The 18,965-nt window shown below is 39.0% G+C and overlaps 3 protein-coding genes, 4 non-coding genes and 1 pseudogene across 8 annotated transcripts; 2 read left to right on the forward strand and 6 right to left on the reverse strand.

The window, feature by feature from the left end:
* Positions 1 to 17,398, forward strand: part of LOC130509577 (hsp70-Hsp90 organizing protein 2-like) — a 36,111-nt pseudogene extending 18,713 nt beyond the window's left edge.
* On the reverse strand, positions 24 to 108 carry LOC130497907 (small nucleolar RNA snoR114). The gene has a single exon (XR_008936938.1). It is a non-coding gene; the product is annotated as a small nucleolar RNA snoR114 (small nucleolar RNA).
* TRNAG-GCC (transfer RNA glycine (anticodon GCC)) lies at positions 118 to 188 on the reverse strand. The gene has a single exon. It is a non-coding gene; the product is annotated as a tRNA-Gly (tRNA).
* Positions 2,061 to 4,129, forward strand: LOC108812286 (probable thylakoidal processing peptidase 2, chloroplastic). The gene is made up of 6 exons (XM_018584512.2): positions 2,061 to 2,883; positions 3,039 to 3,107; positions 3,198 to 3,266; positions 3,387 to 3,473; positions 3,569 to 3,636; positions 3,710 to 4,129. The coding sequence occupies exons 1-6, from the start codon at positions 2,200 to 2,202 to the stop codon at positions 3,837 to 3,839; spliced, it is 1,107 nt and encodes a 368-aa protein (XP_018440014.1). The 5' UTR covers positions 2,061 to 2,199; the 3' UTR covers positions 3,840 to 4,129.
* LOC130497898 (small nucleolar RNA snoR114) lies at positions 4,249 to 4,333 on the reverse strand. Its single transcript, XR_008936932.1, has one exon. It is a non-coding gene; the product is annotated as a small nucleolar RNA snoR114 (small nucleolar RNA).
* TRNAG-GCC (transfer RNA glycine (anticodon GCC)) lies at positions 4,338 to 4,408 on the reverse strand. The gene has a single exon. It is a non-coding gene; the product is annotated as a tRNA-Gly (tRNA).
* Positions 4,603 to 7,743, reverse strand: LOC130509566 (UDP-xylose transporter 3). Of its 2 annotated transcripts, XM_057005713.1 has the most exons (10): positions 7,565 to 7,743; positions 7,299 to 7,363; positions 7,029 to 7,207; positions 6,522 to 6,706; positions 6,376 to 6,443; positions 6,048 to 6,180; positions 5,794 to 5,955; positions 5,422 to 5,694; positions 4,969 to 5,064; positions 4,603 to 4,810 (listed from the first exon to the last, which is right to left on the reverse strand). In XM_057005713.1, the coding sequence occupies exons 3-10, from the start codon at positions 7,147 to 7,149 to the stop codon at positions 4,790 to 4,792; spliced, it is 1,059 nt and encodes a 352-aa protein (XP_056861693.1). In that variant the 5' UTR covers positions 7,150 to 7,207; positions 7,299 to 7,363; positions 7,565 to 7,743; the 3' UTR covers positions 4,603 to 4,789. The 2 variants fall into 2 exon arrangements, with proteins under 2 accessions (XP_056861693.1, XP_056861692.1); XM_057005712.1 differs by having other exon boundaries at positions 4,603 to 5,064; positions 7,565 to 7,740.
* On the reverse strand, positions 7,933 to 14,129 carry LOC130509545 (nardilysin-like). Its single transcript, XM_057005691.1, has 20 exons — positions 13,740 to 14,129; positions 13,160 to 13,569; positions 13,004 to 13,079; positions 12,870 to 12,916; positions 12,499 to 12,611; positions 12,124 to 12,197; positions 11,929 to 12,024; positions 11,728 to 11,847; positions 11,365 to 11,598; positions 11,100 to 11,248; positions 10,797 to 10,953; positions 10,512 to 10,661; positions 10,051 to 10,430; positions 9,819 to 9,968; positions 9,509 to 9,691; positions 9,184 to 9,387; positions 8,968 to 9,071; positions 8,723 to 8,876; positions 8,519 to 8,640; positions 7,933 to 8,405 (listed from the first exon to the last, which is right to left on the reverse strand). Exons 1-20 carry the CDS (start codon positions 13,816 to 13,818, stop codon positions 8,162 to 8,164), a joined length of 3,246 nt encoding a protein of 1,081 aa, XP_056861671.1. The 5' UTR covers positions 13,819 to 14,129; the 3' UTR covers positions 7,933 to 8,161.
* Positions 17,399 to 18,965: the final 1,567 nt, after the last annotated feature.

Genomic DNA, 18,965 nt, shown 5'->3' on the forward strand with positions numbered 1-18,965 from the left:
ACCTACGAAGGAAAAAAAAAATAGAGCTCAGCATTGTGGCTATTACATCTGGTAATCAGAAGAGTGCGAAGGACCCAACCTACGCTTATGCCAATTTCTTCACAGCTCAGAACAGAATGCACCAGCCGGGAATCGAACCCGGGTCTGTACCGTGGCAGGGTACTATTCTACCACTAGACCACTGGTGCTTTGATGTTAGTTTCACAGTGTTACTTTTGTATATACCAATTAGATATCATAAACTTCTTTGGCATTTACTCTCATTAAGTCATTTGTAAACTGGTAAGAAAAGGAAGTTTCTGATATTCATGGTTGAGGAGCTATGTAAATGTACACTGAGGATTAATGAGGTAGTGAAACTGGTAAAAAGATTATTAACCCAATTCATCTGGCTCGATAATTCTACTTCTTCGATTTTAATATTTAGGCTCATTGGCCCAAACCAAAATACAAATATCAAAGGGGAGCAATCTCTTAAAACATTTGTTTGGTTTTCGCAACTATATAAAGATATCATGGCCCAGTCCATTTCATAAACGTGTTGAGAAAATGTTACAATATTATCACCCATGTCATTAGAACGCTCGTATGAAAACCTGGCATCATGAGATGTATATGTTTATTTTTTTCTTTCGTTGTTAAAAAGATTTTTTTTTCTTTCTTTCTTTCCATGAGATGTATATGTTACGTTCTCAGAAACTCGTTTGCGATTATTTGACCTACAATAAGAAACTAATTAAAAACAAAACATGCATGCAGGTAGCTAAATTCCAATTCAAATCTCCGTACATGTTAAAGAAAAACATAACTACGCGATAAAGGGAAATCATTCGGCGAAGATTACACTATGAGACAAATTGAAAGACTAGTGTTGCTCTCTTTCGAACGGTTTAGAATAAGATGAACAAAAGTGACTCCGTTCTTGGATTAGGTTTTGGTCAAACTCAACCTCCCTAAGTTAACGACTAGGTACTCAATCTAGTTGTGAATATTTTAAAGAAAACTTAATAAATAAAGCGATCTACTCTACTTGAGAAATAACAGCGAAGCATCTCTTATACGAGTTGACGTATGCGCTGAGGTCATGGCTCTTACTTTCTTCCTGCACTCCACATACATCCAGAGTATCCATACCCAAAACCCGTTTACTTTTTTTTGGTCTTTTATGTAGCCACGTAGTCAACATAAAAACATACCAAAATTGATAGTGGTAGGAATGATGGTGAAGTGTGAATACTCTTATTATACTATATACTCACAAAAAGACATTTTACCAATTTTTGATTGGTTTAGACATGTCATCTGATTTGCTAAATGACAAAACATATTGTAAAATTACTAATTAACAAATATAACAGTAAAAAGAGAGGACTCATTTGTATCTTCCCCGGAGAACAAAAAAAAAAAAAAAAAAACAAATATAACAGTAATTTTGTGGACATGAATGTAAATAAACTGGACTATTGACCCGCTTTTTAAAAAATTTAAAAGCATGTATATTTTTTGTTTAATTTTTTCTGAAAAGTTTAATTTATATATTTAGATTTTTTTAATCATATTTATATTTAATATTAATATAATAGATATAATAGTCTTTAAAATAAATAAACTACTCCCTCTGTACCAATTTAAGTTATGTTTAAGCATTTTTATTTTGTTCCATAATAAGTGATGTTCTCACATTTCTAAACAAAATTTAATGTCAATTGAAATTTGCAACCAATTACAAAATACTACATACTTTTCTTATTGGTTAGACTGATTTTATTTAATGCAATTTTATGTAACTAAGATAAATTATATAGAAATTTGCATTTTCTTAGTCTTTGTGTAAAAACCTTAAACATCAGTTAAAATGGTACAGAGGAAGTATATGATTAGGCCATATATTTATCAATTGGTAATATGGCTGTCTTAATCAGTTACAGAAAAAAATGGATGTCTTAATAGAATAGATTTTGTGGACATGAATGTAAATAAAGTTTGTGGACATGAATGTCTAAATTGTAAATTGTGTGGGTCCCTCCCATCTGGCCCTAATTTAATTGATCTCTCTCTCTCTCTGCTTACAACCTTCTTCTTCCCCATACCTCTGGAGATCTCCAGATTTCTCTCTCTGACCTCGCCGGCGGAAAGGTTCTCCGTTTCTCTCGCCGGAAGTTTCCAATTTCCAAATTCTCCGATTCAATTTCCAAAATCATGGCGATTAGGGTTACCTTCACGTACTCCAGCTACGTCGCTAGGAACATCGCCTCATCCGCCGCGGCTCGCGTCGGCGCAGGAGACGTCCGCTCATGCTTCGAATGCTGCTTGACCCGTCCCAGAACCTTCACACACAGTCAGATACCCGATATCTCGGACAAACCTCCTCGCGTTCGCCCAGCTTCTTCCTCCTCCATGTACAGCACCATCGCGAGGGAGCTCCTCGAAGAAGGAAGCAAGAGTCCGCTCGTGCTGGGGATGATCTCGATCATGAAGCTAACCGCGTCTCCAGATCTGCTGCTAGGGATGAACAACAACAACGCACTCGGGATCTCGCCGCTAAAGGCTTCTTCTGTGATCCCGTTCCTTAGAGGGTCGAAGTGGATGCCTTGCAGCAGCATTCCGGGGATGGATATTGCTGCTGCTGACATTGATAGGGGAAGCAAGGGGGGTGATGTTGAAGTGAAGATGGAGTTGAGGAGTAGTAATAAAGGCTCGAGCTTTGGAAACAACGGGTGGGTTAATAAGTTGTTGAATATCTGCTCGGAGGATGCTAAGGCGGCTTTCACGGCGGTTACCGTTTCTCTTCTCTTCCGTTCGGCTTTGGCTGAGCCCAAGTCTATACCTTCAGCGTCTATGTACCCTACTCTCGATGTCGGTGATCGTGTTATGGCCGAGAAGGTGAGATTCCACTAGAGATCCTCTATGTGTTTCTTCTATGATTGATTATGCTTATATACATAATTTGCTAGGAAGTAACATCGATCTTTTGATGATTGGTGGTGAGTGTTTGATGAGTTATTGACTCTGTGTTATGTGCTTTTGGTGTTTGTTAGGTCTCGTACTTGTTCAGAAGGCCAGAGGTTTCAGATATAGTCATCTTCAAGGCTCCTCCGATTTTGGTGGTAGGTCTCTATTCTCTAGTCACCATTTCTTGTTTTTTTTTTTCATATGTGTTTGATAGGTGTTTGATATCCTAATTTGAAAAACTGCAGGAACATGGTTACAATTGTACTGATGTTTTCATAAAGAGGATAGTTGCAAGCGAAGGTGACTGGGTTGAAGTAAGCCACCCCCCTTTATATCTAAATCAATTGTTAGTTTATCCTATTTATATCCAGCCTCCTCAGGACAGGCCTGTACCCTTTGTTTCCTGTCTAACTTATCGCTCTTGTATCATGTAGATTTGTGATGGAAAGCTCTTGGTGAATGACATCGTTCAAGTAGAGGATTTTGTCTTAGAGCCAATGAACTATGAAATGGAACCAATGGTACGCGAACGTGCACTTTCCTAGTTTAATGATTCTCCACCTTAAAAGTCGTAATGCAGCTAAAATTGTTTTTCCTTTTTTTGTTTTATTTGCAGTTGGTCCCTGAAGGTTATGTCTTTGTGCTAGGAGACAACCGGAACAAAAGCTTTGACTCTCATAACTGGTAACCCACTTTGGAAGATATCTGCTTTTTTTCAAAGAACTCTGTTGATTCATGGATGATTGTTAAAACGCAGGGGTCCACTTCCAATAAAGAACATCATCGGAAGATCCATGTTTCGTTATTGGCCACCGAGCAAAGTTTCGGTGGACACCGTACACCACCATGAGCAAGTTATGCAAAAGGGAGCTCTTGATGTTTCATAACCGGTACAGATGTTTGTTGATGCTTCTTAGGATTAAGCAGGAGATTGAATAGATGACGAGGTGGTGCCATCCATTTTGGCCCTGAAGCCGACCGAGCAATTTTTTTCGCTCTGTGAACTCCTATGGAGGACATGGAATGCAATGGGAAATCCCAAAAGAAAAGGAAAGATTGAAACATTTATTTGTTGCTGTGAATTTTTTGTTTGTTTGTTTGTGTTGAATGAAACAAAATGCAACCTAATCATTGTAATGACAGTCGTTAAGAATAGAGGTAGAAAAGTTTAGTTTCATGTCAGTGTCTCTAACACATTAGATAGAGAGTGACAAAGAGTAACTAAAAGTGCAGCTGCTTTCATTCACTAGCCTCTCAATCTTAGCTTAGCTACCCTGACCAAAAAAAAAAAGAGAAGAGCTCAGGTGTACGGCGTATAATCTGGATATCAGACGGGTGCGTAGGAACCAACCTGCGCTAAAGCCAAATTTCATCACAGCTCAGAATGCACCAGCCGGGAATCGAACCCGGGTCTGTACCGTGGCAGGGTACTATTCTACCACTAGACCACTGGTGCTATGGTGTCTCATATATTGACACACAAATTCAGATCAAAGAAAACAAGTGGTTTCTCTCTGTATATAATCCATGCAACGGAGTCCGAAAATCAAACACACGTTTCCGTTATTGATGAATGTAGCCACTACATCAACATGAGATAAAAGAAAACAAGGAGTGAAGAGTGTAATATAATCCATGTAAAGGAGCCTGAAAATCAAACACATGTTGCCACATTCCAGTATTGATGAATATTGCCACAACCTTGGTATACAGTTGTATCACTAGTTCCAAATATAACAAAAAAAAAAACTGCTCTTTATAATAAAGTTAAATGATCAAAGTTGTGTCCGCCCTCTCACTCTCTGCTTTTCTTCCTTGTGGAAAGCTGTTGTTTTTTTCAGTCTCCCCTACTTCTGTGCTATGCGATTGTAAAAGAGAACAAACAAAAGAGAGGAATTAAACAAGTTTTTTCAAAAAAAAAAAGATCTCTCTGACAAAGCTGATACAAAAGAGAGTTGACATGTATATAAAAAAATATAACGATGTTTCTTAATATTCTTTATTTGAGTTCCATACAGGAGCCGCCGTCTTTTGCACACCACCACCACCGTCTGATAACACTCCGCTTCCATTTTCAACTGCTATTAGCGGATCCTTCTCGCTCTCTTTCATCTGCCAAACCCAAACTAACATTAGATTTTGTTTTCTCTTCTTTACTTAAGACACCAATATAACATCACACAAAATCAGCATAGACCTTTACCAAACAAAACAATGCCTAAGATTCTATTGTCTATTCTGATAGCAGCAGTCTTTGCTCTCTAATTATCTCTTTTATTGTACCATTGATTTAGCAATTAGACTGAAGCCACTTTCTTAAGGAGAAGATGGTTTTTTTTCTTTAAATCATACAAACGAGAGAGGTAGGTTACTCCTATTTACTATGGACCAAGGATCAATTTATCCATGTCCAGCATTCAATAGTATTAAACAGCCAAATAGAAAGATATTAGCTAAGAGCAAATTTACCTGAGGCAACTGAGTTGATGTTTCACTTGCCTTCTGCTGAGTCTCAACCGAGCAGAAATAGGAATACACAACCATTCCAATCACCGCCACCATAATACCAAGAATGTTGCGCCAGTTGAATGGGTCTTTCAGCAAAACATAGCCAAATGCTAGAACCAGGCATGTCTTAAGATGTCCAAGAACCTGATATGTGACCGGAGACGTTTTTCCAATCACTAGAAAAGTGCTGAAGTTTACAGAGACTGATATGAGGCAGGACAGGACGATGAAGAACTGCAGTAAACAAAAGAAGCACCTGTAAATATATATGTACATGGACCCGAGAAGACCAGTATTTAAGTTGGGTAGAATCCCTAGCATATTGACTCTTACCACAACTTGAGAAGTGTACTTGAAAGCAAACACATTCTGATTGGTTAGGAGCCCATCCAGAAACGGACCAGTGACGAAAAGTGTAATTGCTTGATAAGGGCAAGACTGATAAAGAAGTTGCGTGGATGAAACTTTGAACTTCTTCTGGATGGTATTTGTCATCTGTGTACAGTTGGTTTAAGAATACAGCATCGAATTGGTTATACGATAAAAAGAATAAATCAATGGGAAAAGAAGGGCTAAGTATAGGATACAATTTGAGCAACACAAGTTGTGATAACAGCCAGCAGCGACAAGACAGAACCCAGCATATTAAGCTGAAGATCTGTGACGGTTGCAATCCCAACACCAAGGAGAAGGATGGTTAATGAAAACTGAATTTTTCGACTGCAAGCAAAAAAAGAAGAAATGTGTCATTAACTAGGCCCTTGACTAGAGACTACAAAAGGGACATTAGAGTATCACTAAGTTGCTCATCATCACATTGTAAGTTTGATAGGCAACTACAAATGCATGACCAAATTAATAATCATTTAAGTATAATAGAAATGTACACTAAGTAAGAGAACTTTGAGTGATAACCTGAATTTTTTCCTGAAGAAGAGAGTCTCCAAGAGAACAGTACAGGGGATGATTGCTAATTTTGTCATCTAATATCAACAGAGGAGGAGATGTGTTAAAAAGGAAATCATCACGTAGCAACTGGAATGACAAATCTATTATATTACCTGGTAAAAGCCAACGGAATTAAAGCCAAGGCTGAGATTCAATAGTCCTATGGAGATCCCGTTCAATATGCCAAATCCCATCACAGCTCGTGGATCAAAAGGCTTGTGTTCGAACATCTTCATCCATAGTGCCACATGAAGGGAACAAAACGTGACCAGAAGATGCCAACTAGTCAAAGTAGTCGCTGTACGTATAAAAAAAAATAACAAGAGTAAGTAACAAGATAGCCTATGAGATCAATCAATATCACATGATGAGATTATAAGCTGATGCAGGCTTTTAAAAAGAGTTGATCATCGTCCTGCTCAGTGTATAAAGTAAAATGATCTCTAAACCTATCCTTCAACACATACGCTAAGAGAAAACTTCAGCACACACAAGCTCACCTATAGATCCAAAGGAAATAATCTATATAACCTATCCTTCAACTTATACAGCAAGCACACGTATAGATCCAGAGGAAATAGTCTCTACATGGATACTCAACGGGGGGGGAAAGAGGTTACCGAAGGTGAAGCCGAGGGTGCTAATAAGCGCCTTGTTACAGATCACGATCGACACGGACGATACAACGGATAAACTCAAAGCGCCGATGGTTCCCAGCTGGAACTTCTGGCCCTCGCTCATCTTCGCTCTCTTAATATTTTTTTATTTCTCTCGCGCTTCAATCACGATCCACGATGATCTGTCCCACCAAAAGATATTTCAGATCGATAACCGAATCATAGGGACTAGGGAGTAAGTGAAAAACGTAAAGCGATCTGGAGAAAACGAACCTCACTCGTGCATAAGGTATACCGTAAATGCGAGGAGGATCGAAGCTGGGGGAGGGGAAGCTCAACTGCAGCGAAAACGGAGAAATAGAAAGTCGTTAGATAAACATTCAAAAACAGAAGTTGGAGAAGGCAGAAGCGATAAACCCTAGATCTGCCGTTGTGGGAGAGAGAGAGATCAGAAAATTAGTTGGAAATGGATATTGAGGAGACGCGAAAAGGAAAGAAGGAGAAGATATTAAGGAAGTGGGAGAGGGGGAAAAACTCACGGGAGGACGAGAGAGAATTCAAACTTCGACGGCGGAGAAGAGATTCAGATTTTTCTTTTGGGGTAAAAGAGAGAATCCTATTTCTGCAAATTCGATTCGATGATGGTCTGCACTCACCACCGTACAGAGGAAAAATAGTGAGAGAGAGAGGAGGCTGAAGATAGTTTTCGATTGATATTTGTATTGGCCCCACAAGCAATTTACCGCGGGATGAAATAAAAACTCACCACTCGTACTTAATTATAAAATAATTATATACAGTATTCGACAATTTTACTTATATATATCATAATAAATTATTTTATGAATATTTACTACTAGTAACACTTTTATTTGTTTTTAATAATACTAATCAATCATTTGAGAGGTTTCTACTAAATCTGATTTATTAAAAAAGGTCACTAGCTGGCACACGCTTATTTATAGATCTCTACCTCAACCAACCGACAAATAAATATCCTCAAATAATCATAACAAAAGCGACATTTTGGGTTTTCTTTTAACAAAAAATTGAGTAAAGTAAAAGAAAAAAATATAGTATTAAAGAAGAATCGAAAAGTAGAGTATACGTATACTAGTACTGTTGTTTCTGACTAACTAACAGAGGCTTGGGTAAAATCTAGAAGTCGACTTGAAAGCCACAGCGTCTGCTATGACCTGCACCGACTTGGTATCTGTCTGAGTTTCTTTCATATTGGTGTTGCATCCCCACACCCTAACCGCAAGCCTACGGCATTTTGGGGATGATTCTCCGAAATAGGTTTTGTACCACTTGATCACATCTCTCTTCTCTATGCTTCTTAATTCTTCTGCTTCTTTGTGTGAGAAATCAAACATGTACCTGTGTGTCAGAGAGAGAGAGTTAGCTCCATTTTTGTCAGGGACATTGAAGTAACTCATTGAACTTTAATATGAAACTGCGGATCTCATACTTTAAACCCTTGAGATCCTTACCTTTTGTCAACAATCTGACTCCATAACTCATTTGTCTCAGATAAGAGAGAAGGATCCTTTTCCAGCAATCTAGCAATCATACCGCTTCTGTAATCTTCAAATGATTCTTCATCCAGTTGTTCCTGCAATTAACATTTGTGGAATGATATGGGAAAAGGCTTCAATGTAGCTTAATATCTTCTTTTTCTCTTATTATCGACTTACCAGCAGCGCTTCGATGTCTTTTATGAAATTATCGACTCTCCCCAGCAAATGAATTGGACCGTACTTGGAAGATTGAACACAGAAACAGAAACCATGGACACGATAAGTTAAGCGAGGGCCACACTCGACAACATAACCAAGCTGCTCCTTTGTCCTGTAACCAAAATCGCATTATAAATATGTGGCTATACTACAAATACGGTTTGATCTATAAAACAAAACTAGAGAAACATGTGATGACTAACCTCAACTGATTGAACAATGGCTCTCCTATTATTTCATTAAAGAGATCCAGCATAGCTTTCATTCTTGTTGACTGAGCTTCTTCAGGCTCGATTTGATAGTAAATCTGCAAAACAGGGTTCATGTTCAAATTCATAGCCATGACTATATCAATCCTACTACTATTAGCTTCTACTTGGCTCACTCGCATCACAAGAACAGACATTTTGTCTTTTTACCTCGACTACTGAGTTTGTTTCGGATTTGTTCTTCACAGTGACATCTCTTACAAGTTTGGCATTCAGAGGGAAGCACATTATCTGCTCTCCATGTCTACATTTGACTGGGAGCGGTTCAACTGTCAAACTGTTTTTGAATATGTTTGATATATTCACTGTTTCCTCTTCCGACAAATTACCATGACACAGAGCCTCGATAAATATCTGCAAACATAACAAAAGTTTTACCTATCAGTTGCACGGTTTAAACGAAACCAGAGAACAATCGCAAAGGCAAGCAGTCCAGTCCAGACTGATGTTATCTGTGGTTGATGCATAATGTTACCTGAGAGCGGACTTCAGGAATAAAGCTTTTAAGATCAGTGAGAGACAAATCATTTAGTACAGACAACTTCTCGTCGCTGTCATAGATTCGTTTACACAAGAGTTGCAGTCTCAAGTATGTGGAATGGTTCAAAGGCTTCATATTAGTATTTCTGAACCCTCTCTCCATGTTTTCTTTGATAACCTGCAAGGTTTAGATAGATAAGGTAGTAGTAACCGATGAGGAAAATAATCTGACACAAAAAATAAAGTTCAACAATGAATGAGGAGAATAAAGAGTGCGACAATGAAACATTCAAAATTTCACATACCTTAAATCGGTCCAGGCTTGGCATGAAGGATTTGGCTATGGCTAAAATTTTTGATAAGAGAGCTGGATTTTTTTCATTAAAGCCATACACTTTAAGCTCTAGTTTATCCCCATACATAGACAGAGAAGTTTCAAGTTTTGCTATACTGGCCTGCAAACAAAAAAATCAGATATTCGTGTCAATATAGAAACAAAACATCTAAAAAGATCGTCCTAAAAGGTAGTTTACTTGCCTGGTATATGATCTCATTTAGCTCATCTTTCAGAAGGTTGATAAATAGTTCCGTCAAAAGGCAGTTCTTCACACTGTCATATGCCCCCTTCAAATTTATGCGGAAGTACGTATTTGCACGGGGAACCTTAAATGTTTCGTCAAGCTTGTACCAGAACTTCATTAGCGGTTCATCAATCAAACACTTAGGGGGAGACTGGCTTTTGGGATCCGCATCCGAATTAACGGCCCGGATGGAAAAATCACAAGGGATGAACTGGTTTTTTGAAGGAAGATGCAAAGAAGTATCTACTTCTAAAGGATTGCTCCATGTTTCCATCAAAGTCAATGGAACATCTTCTTCTACGTAACGAGAACCGAACCAAGGCTCAGTTTGGAACTCTGAAACAAGGAAGATTCAAAAGAATGATGAACATTAATATGCAATCCAAAAATTACATTCTCAAAAAGTCTCCAAAGTACCTTCTGACTTGACTGACTTCGAAACAACATCAATCCTCATGTTTTTTGGTGTGAAGAAACCCATGAGATCTTCTATCATTTTTGGATCCCATGTCTGATATACATAATCACCATAAATAACGTGCTCTACTGGATAAGCAAGCATATTCCCTGTACAAGAACACTTTCAAATGGTTATTATACCACAGTGCATAATGAATCCTGAAAATATTTAGGCTTTACATGCCAACATAGCCACTAATAACGCCTTAGAAGAAATAGACGAGTGACAATACAAGTACAAACCTGAGAGCTCAGCAGCATAATCATCTGCAGCCTGCTCCTCAGCATATCTAAAGTCCATGTTCCCAATATCTTGGAGTTCCTTGAATATCCATTCTTGTGGTGACGCATCACGCAATAATTTTAGATATTGGTAGATGTAGCCAATGATGTCATAAATCTGTAAACAGAAGTTGCCATAGGATCCAGTGAAAACGAACATAACAAAAGTATAAAAAAAGGAGAAGAACGACAGTATATATACAGTTGAAAACGAACACCTGCGTTATGCTAAGTTAAAATATGTTAATTTATATATTAATTTACCTTCTCTAAACCAGAGTCAGTGAGATGTATGGTCATTCCAAAAACATAGGCCAGAGACGAGCGGTTTATTCCATCATCCCCAACACCAGCAGACAGAGAGGTTATCCAGCCCTTATCTTTAAGCAATGAATGAAGACTTCCTCTACCCTCTAGAAAGATAATGGTACAAACAACGTTTTTCAATATGCAGTTTACAGGAGTGCATGCACAAGGACGCTTTAAGAAAACTATATATAAACCAATAAAAATGGATGTGATGTCTCACCGTGTCCTAATAGATGTGATAGATAGTCATCCGGCTTCTTCACATAGGCATGGCGAAGAGGAGGGAGAGTCCATGTCAAATCAAGAGTATGGACATCTCTGACCGCTTCTAGGCGATATAATTTACCGCCTTCCCAAATAGGACCTTCTGCCTCCAGAGTTGGCCTGATTTTGGATCCGTTTTTGACATCGCCAAATAGTTCTACAGCCCAACTTTCAAGCAAAGCGAGAGGTTCTGCAAGATTTAGTAGGTAACCCAGAGAATTACAATAAACTCAGACAGCAGAAAAGGCCAATAATATGAATGCAAAAACGTTTTCCAAGAATTAAAGCGAAACACATCATAAACCTAAGAGAAGTTTACCTCCTCCGATGACAACGAGTTTCATCAATCCACCGTGGTAATATTCCTTGTATAATTTCACGATGCATTCCCGTAGATCAACCCCATTTTCAATTGCACCACTTAAGCTCTTCTTGTTACCTACAGGAAAAAAAAATTAACTTTAACTTGTTTCACGAACAACTGAAGTGTGGCAACAAAGGTACATCGAGATGTCCTTACCCCATGCGAATCTATTTAAAGGATGACCCTTTGTAGACGTATGGCACTGAAGTTGTTGCAGACGACATGCATCATTTTGTAGGGCCTGGTTAAATTCTACAAATTGGGATCTTGTTAGTTTATCTGAAGATCGATTGAAGATGAATCTTTCGAAAATTTCTAACAAAGGACTTAGGGCATGATTAACAGGCATACCTGAATCAACAGCAAGGACTTCTCGTTCCATAGCTTCAGTCTTCATTAGCGGTGCAACAAAAAACTGAGAGAACCTAATAATGAGGGAACAAACTAAGGTCAAATAAGTGATCCAAATTTGGAATCCAAAGAACAAAAAGAAAACTTTCTGCAACAAATGATTTAGGCAGGTGACACACTAGGGTAGGCAATTTACATTTAAGGATCAAGAAGGATGCATAGAAGTATGCAATGCATCTTCCTTTACTGTATCATCATAAAACTGAACAATGACGACAAACTCTAGGCATGCATACCAACACATATATCGCCAGCCTTGGTAAATTTACAGCAGTTGACATTTAAAAAGATAAGTGAAGTGTCCAAAGTCTGTACCTTTTTAAGGCACCCTGAAGGAATTCTCTCTTGACTTCAAAGTGATAGCACGTATGCTCCATTTCGGTGTATGCGTTAGAGGATCCTCCATGCTTAGACAAGTAACTATCATACTAGAAGCAAAAAACAAAGACGAATTCAAAGATACATCATTCTAACAAAATAAGGTCTGTTCGAAAAGATGCAATCAGCATCCATTATTCAAGCTGTAAATAAACATCCAAGTTGTATCTAACCATGCTAAATGGGTTAGTTTCTTAGTTCATAGACAAAAAAAAATTGAAGATACCAGAATACTCCACTTCATTCATACGAATCTATAAAAAGTGTAAAACCATTGCAAATACAAAAAAATATAATGCATTGCTTACTTCATTCTCATCGGGAAACTCAGTGCTACCCATAAAAAGCATGTGTTCTGAACAAAACATTAACATGAGAGTGAATCCACTCCAAAAAAAAACAAAGGAAGTGAATTAAAAACTCATAGAAAGATGGAAAATACCAAGAAAGTGAGCAAGGCCTTGCGCCTCGGGAGGATCCAAGAAGCTGCCCATTGCAACACACATAGCTGCAGCTGCCTAAAGCAAAAAAAACATATGAGATTAAAATTAAATTTTGAGAAAGAGGTGATATATATATATCTCAAAATTGTGAAAACCTTTTTGGTCTGATGATCCCCTTTGCCTTTCACTTCATCATCATCCTCATCCTCATCTCCTTCCATATCTTCATCGTCATCATCTTCATAGCTACCGTCACTATCTTCTTCTTCTTCTCCGTCCTCGTCCATTTGATCTCCGTCGGTGTTCTGTCCATCTGCCGCAGAGGCGTCGAGATAAATATCTGGATCGTGGATAAGGAGAGCAGACAAGCCGTTCTCCAATTCAATCACTCTGTACAACCTCCGATCGTTGGGGGACTTCACCACCATGTTGTCCAAGCTCGAAACGGCTTTCGTCACAGACATTGTTCTCGTGAAGAAAGTGTTGTGCTGCTGCTGCTGCTGCAAGAGTATCTCCTTCTTCTTAGGTCTTTTGAATCCGATTCCGCAGCAGCTATTGCCTTTTTCTGAAATTTTTATTTATTTTGTTAATTAAAAAAACAAATTAGAGTAACTGAAAACGCAAATATCATCAAAACTGTAACATCGTGCCGTTATCTCCATAGGCGATACGACATGTTCGCCGTTTCATGCTAGAGTACCTCCGGGAAAGAAAGAGAATTGAATAATTACGAACCTGATTGACCTTTACTGTATAATCCCTGAAATGAGTCGACGAGCGATAGAGTGCGGAGATCTCTGAAAACCCCTAGCATTGTGTGGTTGAGTTTGCAACTAATGTCTCAGGAACCATTGGGCATGTGGCTCACGGAAAGTCTACTGTTGTCAAAGCTATATATCTGGTGGTGTGCAGGTAATTTTGACTATTATGCCTCTGCTATTTTGTGTTACCAGAGCAGCAACTGTATTGGACTCACATGTAGCATTTTTTTTTTTTATAATCTCTTGTTCTTTTGTGCAGACTGTTCTTTTATTACCAGCAGTCAACATCGATAAGGTATGAAAGAAAGAGCATGAGAGAAAATAACAAAACGAAACGACCTCTTCTTGTCTGTCTGCTAACAATATATATATATATATATGTTCCTTCACAGGCTTTTGAGTCACCACACACTCACAGTAACTGCTTTACATATCTGAGTCATTTTCCAAAGCTGCTTAGTGACATCCAAAGAGTAGTATATCCTACCCACAGGTGAATCAAATCTGTCTCTTTTTTTGCTTGCTTAAAGGCTATTCTTCTGGTTTGATACTATGGACGTGATGATTAAATCTTGTATCGTAGGTGTGGAAAGGTGAAGGCTCAAGGAAGTGGAAACTTGGACAAAACGATGGAATCTTTGTTCAGTTTTAGTGTCCGTCTATTCGAAATGTTTGGTTCATTCCTAGCTCGAAAGAAAAAGGGGCAGGCCTTATGCAGGTTCTCTCTCCCTTATTCTTCTCTTTGTTTTGCAATGAGCTTTTGTAACTTACCCCTTAGGTTAAATAGTTATAAACTGATTGTGGGGGTTTTGGTTTCAGGGAGCCTCAAGCTCTAGATATCGGTGCACATGAGATTCTCCATTCAATTCAGGCATTCACAAGGTGGTATGTTGTGCTCTTATCTATTGTAGGCTTAAAATTGATATTTCTGAACCTTGTATCTTTTCTGATAACCTTTCATTTGAATAGATACTTCCTAGCGTTCCGTGGTACATGGAACATCTCCTTCATCAGACCTCTCTGTTGGTTCCTTAACGGTCATTGATCTCATCAGAACAGTGCAGCTTAACCTTTCTAAACTGCGGGTATAGCTTTACATTCATATATTGGCAACGAAAAATGTGTTTCAGTTTTTTTTTTTACTTAATTATATGGCCGTTTGGGTAGGTTCAAGCCTTATAAGAGTGTAATCAAGTTGATAGCCATGTATCAAAGTGGAACCTGCAACTTATTTGGACATGTATCAGAAAATGAGCACTTAAGATATAAATTATGGTGCTGTACCTTTCTTATGTATTGTGACAAATTTTGTTTCTTGGGCGTTTACAGCAGGATGTGTACTCTGCAGCTTACATGTCTTGCAACCTTGGCTAACATGGTAGCTCATACCCATCATCTTAGTGCATATGCCTCTGCGAGGCTTGTCAGCCTTTTCTATACATGCTTTCTCGAAAGTATGCGATTAATTCCTCAGTCCTTTATGACAATGCATATTTTTTTGTTTGTCTTGTATGGAATGATGCTCATTATGATTCCTAATTAACCGATCATTAATTATTTAATACAGGTATAACAAGTTACAGGTGATAAAAGCTGCATAGTATCAAAATAAGCTTGTCAAGAGCGGATGATAGCGTTTCAGAAGATTTGGTAAGTCATATTTAGTTCAAGCACACAATATAATTGCAGTGAATCATTGTTATTCTTTGAATCTTTGATTTGTGGTTTATATTTGTAAAATTGTATTTTTGCCAACTTGCAGGCAGCAGAGCTGCAAATCTTTTACTGATTTCTTGAGGCTTGTCCTTGATATATTAAATGCAATTTTGACGTGCGCGTTGCCGAGGTATCATATTGTCATGTTTACTTAGCAGCATGAATCACACATATATATATATATATATTCCTTTCCCGTTTATTCATGTTCTGAATTAGTCTGTATTTCTGGTTTTCTGCAGATTGTCTATGCAATCATGCATCGGCAAGAAGTGTTCCGACCTTTCAAGAATCATCCGCGATTTCATGAGCTAGCCGAAAATATTTACACTGTAGGCTCCATCACAGTTCCAGAGTATCTGATTGATCCATCCGTTTTTCACTTGCTTAACTAAATTATCATTTAATCTATTATGTAGCTCTTAGACTTACTTCAATAGCCTCAAAGATCGGATCGAGAATGGTCAGTGCAGAAAGTTCTCCAGTTCATCATTCACAATTGTCGGTCTTGGCGAGGCGAAGGAATGAATGAATGAAGGTAAACAAAACACTAGTATAGTATCTCTATCTATCACTGATATAGTTTTCCTTTCACTGTGATTCTTAAAACGCATGGCTTTCTTTCATTTTTCACAATTATCACTGCAGATGTTTTACTCAACTTCACTTTTCATATGAAAAGTGATCCACCCGTAAGAGTTCTTTAGTCCATACGTCTGGCAACTAGCTTTTTCCCGATGGTAACACGCTTTCAATCTTTCATCACCATGTATAAAAGAAGTGCACATATCTCATTCCTCTTTCACCGGAGTGGATTCCAGTTTTAATCCGGACGCCATCAACTTATTCCCAGTGTCACACCAAGTTGAAGTAAGTACCATCCAACATCATTGTCAGACAGAAACAAACATTCGATTTATGAAACTAGAATCACAACTAAGTTTCGGTGCATTTTGCTAGGACTTGTAACATAGGATCGTTCATCGTTGCTTACAGTATTTGCAGGAACAGACGGAAAGGGAGAAGAAGGGAAAGAGAAGAAAGTACCAAGACTTGATCGAGCAGAGTATATTTCGATATAGGAGAATTTGGGAGGGGGCGTATAACGTATGTATATATATTCATACGGTTAGGGTTCACATAAGTTAATTTAATGTTATTATCATACTGTTTACACTTAAAACGGGACCCAAAACCAATCTGCTAAGTCTTTATCTCCTCTCTTAATCCTCCCTTTAGCTTCACTATAAGCAAGCTCATACCAAACCGTGCTACTCGAAGTGTTCCCAAACCGGTTCAATGTCATCCTCGAAGTTTATGCTTTTCTCCTTGTTAATTTGGAAAAAAAATCAGCGACGAAGATGATGATGATGATGATGCTTCCCAGGAAAAAAGTGACGAAGAAGATGAAGAGGATCTCGAGGACGAAGAACATGAGGACATCGTGCATGCACGCTATCAAAAGAAGATGACAGCATCAGAAACTAAGGGAGACAGATTTTTCTCTTCTAATCTTCACATGGATGCCGCCGTTAAGAGCTACACCACCGCACTCAATCAAGCTCCAGACGACCATCACTTACACGTCCTCTACTCCAAGCGTTCAGCTGCTCACTTGAAGGACAAGAAATATGAAGAAGCTCTCGCAGACGCAAAGTTGGCCCTCCACCTGAAACCGGAATGGGCAGAGGCTCATAGCCGCGTCGCTGCTGCTCATTACGCTTTGGGGAACATTTTTTTCAAAAAAGCTAAGGCTTGCTACGTTTCAGCGGATTCGTACGCGGACAACTACCAATTTTCAGATGCTCTAGACCAACTCTCCAAGTATAGGTGGAGTCCGTTTGAAGAAGCTTTCAAAAAGGGGATGTGTTGAAGGTACTGAGTGAAAGTAATCGGACGAGTGGGTTCATGGAAGACCATGATTTCAACAACTTGATGAAAGAACTCTGTGAACATCCGAGACGTATCCATCTCTACATGGAAGAGGCGAATGTTATAGATGCTTTGTACGTTTTGCTGAACGATACACTGCCTTCTAGAGTACCTCTGTTTAGGAATGTGCAGTCCCTCATTGCTGTGTGCACCAGGAAATCCAACTTTGATGAATCAGACAGGTACTATCAGTTGATGAAACGTTCTGGTTACTACATTTACCAAATCAATACCAGGAAGCTCTCTCAGATGCCAGCTTGTTACCCAAATGAAGCCATCTCGGTCAGAGGGTCATGTCCTTATGGGTGATGCTCTTAAGGGCTTGGGGTTACATGAGTTCGAATTAGCTGTGGTTGCATACAAGAAAGGGCTCTCCACCCATTCAGCCAGTAAGAGTATGAGATCCGGGTTAGCACACTCCCTGGCTCATCTGTCAAGTCCTTTTGGAGATGCCTTGGGGCCGAACATGTGGGGGAAACTGAGCAGGAATCCTCGGACCAGTGCGTTTATGAAACAGGAAGGCTTCGTTCAACTGATGGACAAGTTCTCGGAATCACCTTTCACTTTCCATCTTAAGCTTGATGACGTAAGAGTGATTGAAGCTATTCTTTTTTTCGTTGAGTGATCAAACCGTAGTACACCACGAGATGGGGATGGACGTCGAAGCTGTTTAAAATGAGGAAACAAACCTAGCACAAGCTGTTGAAGCTCAAGCAATAAAAGCTGTAAAAGACGCATCTCTCTCTTCCGGTGACTTCTCTGACGCCGTTAGTCACTACACCGCTGCAATTGATATCGATCCAAACAATCACGCCCTCTTCTCCAAGCGTTCCTCTGCTCACACCTCGCTTCAGAACTACGACGCAGCTGTCTCAGATGCCAAGAGGAGCATCCAACTTAAACCAACCTCGGCAAAAGGCTATCGCCTTCTTGGTACTGCCCATTACCAATGCGGTCTGAAATATTTTAAAGAGGCGTTGGAATCCTACAAGAAAGCTCTTGCAATCAATCCAACCAAGAGGAGATTTACCTGCGGTTTACAACAACTTGAGAAATATGCATGGAATCCTTTTGAAGAGGCTCTCCGGAAAGGATGATATGTTTGAGATGCTGACTGCTAATCCTTTGACGAGTGTGCTGATGAAAGACAAGGATTTCGTCGCTATGATGGAAGAGCTCAAACAAAGAGCTACGTACATACATCTCCACGCAATTAACCCTAAGCTAGTGCAAGCTCTCTGTGTATTGGTCAATGGTAATGAGAAGCTTGGGACTCAGAAGAGGCAGAGGCACTGAGTTGAAGGAATGGAAGAACAAGGTGAAGTTTATTAGTGTTAATGGTCAGAGCTGTTTTGGTTGATATGGTGAGATGTTTAATCCTTGTATTTGATTTGCAGGAGAAGAGGTCAAGAGATCCAGGGGTGAAGCAAGACAAAGAAGTGGCTAAGAGTGACGTGAAGAAGAGTGTGTTTTGTTTCTGCTTTTATTATATGGGATCATGCTGTTTTTTCTTATCGAATTATCAAACTCTATTATCTTCTACGCCTCTCTC

The sequence above is a fragment of the Raphanus sativus genome, chromosome 1 (genome assembly GCF_000801105.2).
Source record: "Raphanus sativus cultivar WK10039 chromosome 1, ASM80110v3, whole genome shotgun sequence".
In the NCBI taxonomy this organism is placed as follows: Eukaryota; Viridiplantae; Streptophyta; class Magnoliopsida; order Brassicales; family Brassicaceae; genus Raphanus; species Raphanus sativus.